This window comes from Mastomys coucha, unplaced genomic scaffold, assembly GCF_008632895.1.
Source record: "Mastomys coucha isolate ucsf_1 unplaced genomic scaffold, UCSF_Mcou_1 pScaffold23, whole genome shotgun sequence".
In the NCBI taxonomy this organism is placed as follows: domain Eukaryota; kingdom Metazoa; phylum Chordata; class Mammalia; order Rodentia; family Muridae; genus Mastomys; species Mastomys coucha.
This window is the reverse complement of record NW_022196906.1, coordinates 102565804-102570789: the sequence shown is the minus strand read 5'-3', so window position 1 is coordinate 102570789 and position 4986 is coordinate 102565804. Positions and strand designations below refer to the sequence as shown.

Below are 4986 nucleotides of genomic sequence, written 5' to 3'. Positions count from 1 at the left end.
AAAAAAAAAAAAAAAAAAAAAGAAAGAAAGAAAAAAAAATTGCTAGTGCACTTGAGATGATTTTGCTACTAGCTCTGATGTAGAAAATTTTAGGAAACAGTTAGAAGTTCAGAAAAACACGCCCCTACTACTTAGGCTGGGACTTTCTGAGGTCAGGGAACAGGAACAAACTAGCTAGATTAGCTGACATGACTCTCACCGAGGCTGGATCGATGATGATTAATTTCTCGTCTCCATTTTTGCCCTCAGCTTCCTGATATGATTTAATAAAAATTGCTGATGAGTAGATATGCATTCTGAGGATTTCAAGTAGATATGACTGATAGTTTTTATATAAAAGTTAGATTTGTGATTCTTTTAAACAGTTATAGGATTCTTCAAGATAAATAATAAAGTGATTCTTTCTTTGTAATCAAGAATTGCTGCCTGCCAGTAAGACAAACTGGTTGAGAAACTTACCTTGCTTGTTCACACTATGTTAATCTATAACAAGTTGCTTAGTTACGGATGTATGTGGGTTCTTGGGAATAATTTGTTTGTTTTTTTTTTTTCACCTGCAATATGTAAAATGTTTTCTTCATGTACAGGTATTGGGGAAGCTTACTGTTTTGTTTTGTTTTTTATAATCATTCACTAAAAGAAAAATAGAATGTAAGCAGATTATTTCTATACTGTTTGAAAGATTATGCTGGGATATATTAAGCTGGAGTAGAAATTGTTTTCACTGGCCTCTTTTGTGAGACCCTGTCTCTATCCACCCTGAACGCCAGCGCTGACCTTTGACAGCAATCAGAGGAGGAGAAGCATATATTGGGGTCACCCAGACTGAGGAGGAGACCCTTTTATTTGATTTTGTTGTTGGGAAGCCAGCCGCTGCAGGTGGCCCTCAATGTGGAGCAGGATGGCATCCAGCATGTGAAGGACCCTCAGGACCAGGGTGCGGTCTGAGACAATAGGCTGTCGTTTCCATTGTTTGCAGGAGCTGGTGGTCACCGGTGGGAGCTGAAATGAGGCAGGGACCAGCGTGAGGGTGGAGGAGAGGCAGGGACCAGCGTGAGGGTGGAGGAGAGGCAGGGACCAGCGTGAGGGTGGAGGAGGGCCAGGGGTGCAGCACTGGAGGTAGAGAGCAGGGATGTGGGGTAGTGCCAAAGAGGATGAGGAGACAGGGGAATGGGTCATTGGATCTCCAGAGGATAGGTGGTTCTGGGGCCTATGGTGGCTGGGTGAAGAATGGGAATATTAAGTGGGGACAGATGGACCAAGGTACTGGCCCTGAGGGATGATAGGGATGGATTGGTTGTAGACATAGGTTCCGTGGAGATATAAGAACAGGACATAGGGATGAGGACAGGGTCATATAGGAAGCCCACAGGCCCTAAGCCAGGCTGATAGGAGGAAGGCTGAATGGGGGGCCTGGGCCCAGGGGACATGAGCAGAAGCAGGATCTGTAGAGGACAGAGCAGAGTTGTGCTCACCTGACTCTTAGAAACCTTAGCTCGCCACCGGTGCAATACCACACGGCTGATAACCAGCAACATCGTAGTGGTGATTGTGACCCCAGCCACGGGGTAGATGCGATTTTCTCCCAGGCCCATCCAGTAGCCAGGGCAGCCCAGACTGCTCCTGCAGCTATCCAAGTTGTTTGGCTGGCAGCCCCAGGGCTGCAAGTCCAGCCCTACTTGGTACCAGAGGGGCCTCGACCAACCATGGCTAGGGATAGGCATCACCAGCAGGAACAGCGATGGCACTAAGAGCAATGAGTACAGCATGACTGTGCCCACTTTGAGGAGCCGGAACCCGGGTACCTTGGCAACAGGCAAACACCCCTCCCCCAAGAGCAGGCCCAGCTCTGAGGCAGCAGGTTCCAGCTGGGCCCATGGCCTTTCAAAATACAGCCTGGCCAGATGATGGGAAGTGGGGGGGGAGAAGGACTCCAACCCCCCCCCATCATCCCTCCCTAACCTAAGCACCCTGCTGCCTTTAGGGTCCAATGTTCTCTACTGGGCTAGCAACTGCCAAGCTGGTAAAACAGAGTGTAGGGAGCTTGTGACATCCCGCTCAGCTCCACTTAGTACTGTGCACAGTAAGCACTTGAAAGCGTGGCTTCCTTGAAGGTTTCTGCTGGCTGCTGTCCCTACCTCACCCAGACCTCTCTCAGCACCATTCCTTGGGCTGGAAGCATGGCTTCCCTCCTAGAAAGTCACCTTTTCAAGGTTAGAGAGAGCCTCATGTACTGCCGTCACCCCTCCATGGCTGCCTTGGCGATAGAGTCTGTTTTCCTCTCGCATTGACCCCACGCTATTTTCTTTAGAGCATTTCTGGCTACTTACATAATCATCTTTATTCTCAAACTATAAAAACACACCAGCTTCCTCCTAGAACCCATCCAAGGCCAGCCTGACAAGTTCTTGTTTGAGGTCTGCCTCTGGCTCCAGGTCTTCATTCAAACAATATTTATCCAGCACCCAGATCCAGTGCCAGAATGGAGCGTGACAGAACAGCTGAACAAAAAGCTCTGCCTTCCTCTGCTGAGTTTTGGCGGGAGCACAAGTGGCTTGGAAACACTTTGGTGCCAGGCACGGGCAAAAGCCATGATAAATAGGCCCAGGCAAGGGTGCCTGGGTGATTTGGAGGGCAGGGAGCCTCTGTCTACGGTTGGAAACTTGCCTGGTACCTAGCACCGAGCCTAGCGCCCGGAGCGTACCTGATGAATAGTGAAATTCACGAGTTCTGGGCAGGAGATGTGGGTATTCTCTAGGCACTTCCATGTGTACCCCACCAGGCAACTCCTGAGGCTGCCGTCCCCTTAACTGCTCAGGAGCCCACTGCCCTATCCCCCTCGTCTCTCTCAGGACCAATACATGCTGCTATTTTATGCCCAAGGTCAGCAGCTTCTTGACTGGCCTGCTCTGCCGATCCCAGTGCTGATACTATGAGTAGGTAGTTCAGAACACTGAGTTTTAAATCCAGCAGCAGACCGTGTGAATGGTTCTGTTCTTTAGCTGGGGGCTCAGGGGTTCACTCTACATCCCTCAGAAATACCAACTCCACCCTGCCTCTTAATTGGGTTATCCCTGGGAATGGAATGGCTCTGTCCTGATCTACAGTTTTTTTTGTTGTTGTTGTTTTGTCTTGGTTTTGGTTGTTTTGTTTTGTTTTTTGTTTTTTTCGAGACAGCATTTCTCTGGATAGCCCTGGCTGTCCTGGAACTCACTCTGTAGACCAGGTTGGCCTCGAACTCAGAAATCTGCCTGCCTCTGCACTGCCTCTCCAGTGCTGGGATTAAAGGTATGCTCCACCACTGCCTGGACTGATCTACAGTTTTGATTCCATTTATTTTTCCAGCTAGAGCTAAAGGACTGTCTGTGTAAAACTGAAGAGAACCTTAAGCTTAAAATACTAACCCAGCCTGGGTCCCACCACTGCCCCACTCAGCATGCTCTCTGTCTGCCCCTGATCTCCCTGAATCTTACATCCCAGTTCTGTCTACCTTAGGGTTTATAAGAAGAATTGGGAATCTGTGCTGAGGACCACTTGACACCCCAGTCACATCCTGACCATGCCACAGCAGAGCCTAAAGTTGGACAGACACATTTATTCCCAAAGCTATATTCCCACATCAGCTCCTTTTCAGCACCCAGCCAAGGCCAGCCTGACTGCAATACCCTGCCCCAGGCCTGTAGCACTGAACTTGGACTCCCAGGGCAACCATCCATGAAGTGTATGTACAGGTACATGGAACGGAGTCCCAGGTGGCACCTGGAGGTGGCTCAGAGGCAGGGGGTTTCACGAGGGTGACCCGTCACAACCTCCTGAGGTAGGCAGTCTCCTGCAGCAAAATCAGAGTTTGGTGGCCTGTGTGGGTAGGAGAGGAGGTTCCAGTCAGTTTCCAGAGGACACATCTGAACTCTAAAATAGCATATCTCCTCATTCAAACAACTTTCTTCCAGGCAGGAGGGGAAGAGCAAATGGGCTCAATGTGGCCAGAGCCCGGGGCAATGTTACCAACCTCCTGGAGTTGGGGTCAGGGTGGGGATAAGCAACAGATTAACAAAAACTGCTCCATGCAGCAGAGGCAGCTTACCAAAACAGGGCTCCTAGGGACAGACTTCCGGTGGTTGAGGGCAAAGGTCACAGCGTCATGGACAGAGGCAAAGACGTGCTGCTTAGTGATAGATTCATCAAAGAAGTGTCCAGCTTCAAGCTGGGTGACCACAGGACCTGTGGACAAGAAGCAGGTCCTGACATGCAGCACCACCAGGAGACTGGGTCCCCAGGTACCCTGAGAATTCTTTGCTACTTACTGAAACCCAGTCACTCCTGTATATCTCGTGTGCATGCATGCATGCATGCTTGTGTGTGTGTGTGTGTAGTGTATATGGTGTGTATACGTGGTGTGCGTGTGTATGGTGTGTATGTGTGATGTGCATGTGTATGGTGTGTATGTGTGTGTATGGTGTGTGTGTGTATGGTGTGTATGTGTGTGTATGGTGTGTGTATGTGTATGGTGTGTGTATGTGTGATGTGCGTGTGTATGGTGTGTATGTGTGTATATGGTGTGTATGTGTGGTGTGCATGCGTATGGTGTGTATGTGTGTATGGTGTATATGGTGTGTGTGTATGTTTGATGTGTATGTGTGTATATGGTGTGTATGTGTATGTATGGTGTGTGTGTGTGTATGGTGTGTATGTGTGTGTATGGTGTGTGTGTGTATGGTGTGTATGGTGTGTGTGTGTATGGTGTGTATGTGTGTGTGTGTATGGTGTGTGTGTGTATGGTGTGTATGTGTGTGTGTGTTTATGGTGTGTATGGTGTGTGTGTGTATGGTGTGTGCGTATGCTGTGTGTGTGTGTATGGTGTGTATGTGTGTGTGTGTATGGTGTGTGTGTGTGTGTTTATGGTGTGTATGGTGTGTGCGTATGCTGTGTGTGTGTATGGTGTGTGTGTGTATGGTGTGTATGTGTGTGTGTGTATGGTGTGTGTGT

General features: G+C 48.9%; 2 protein-coding genes across 5 annotated transcripts in view; both read right to left on the bottom strand.

Annotated features, from left to right (window-relative positions):
- Positions 1 to 806: 806 nt before the first annotated feature.
- Tmem89 (transmembrane protein 89) lies at positions 807 to 2017 on the bottom strand. The gene is made up of 2 exons (XM_031344352.1): positions 1476 to 2017; positions 807 to 1002 (listed from the first exon to the last, which is right to left on the bottom strand). The coding sequence occupies exons 1-2, from the start codon at positions 1767 to 1769 to the stop codon at positions 817 to 819; spliced, it is 480 nt and encodes a 159-aa protein (XP_031200212.1). The 5' UTR covers positions 1770 to 2017; the 3' UTR covers positions 807 to 816.
- A 1558-nt stretch (positions 2018 to 3575) lies between these two features.
- Slc26a6 (solute carrier family 26 member 6) overlaps positions 3576 to 4986 on the bottom strand; it is an 11713-nt gene continuing 10302 nt past the window's right edge. For 2 of the 4 annotated variants that reach the window (XM_031344912.1, XM_031344909.1), the window contains 2 exons: positions 4085 to 4221; positions 3576 to 3855 (listed from right to left, as the gene is read on the bottom strand). In XM_031344912.1, the coding sequence (XP_031200772.1) occupies positions 3841 to 3855; positions 4085 to 4221 (152 nt within the window). In that variant the 3' untranslated portion in view covers positions 3576 to 3840. The remainder of the gene's footprint in view (positions 3856 to 4084; positions 4222 to 4986) is intronic. The other 2 variants (XM_031344911.1, XM_031344910.1) reach the window with 2 other exon arrangements.

Bases quoted from the DNA above. Each gene is read 5' to 3' on its own strand.
- Tmem89 (XM_031344352.1), bottom strand. From the start codon at position 1,769: ATGCTGTACTCATTGCTCTTAGTGCCATCGCTGTTCCTGCTGGTGATG. The intron at 1,003-1,475 runs GTGAGCACAACT...GCCTCATTTCAG, and splicing joins CTAAGGTTTCTAAGAGTCAG to CTCCCACCGGTGACCACCAG.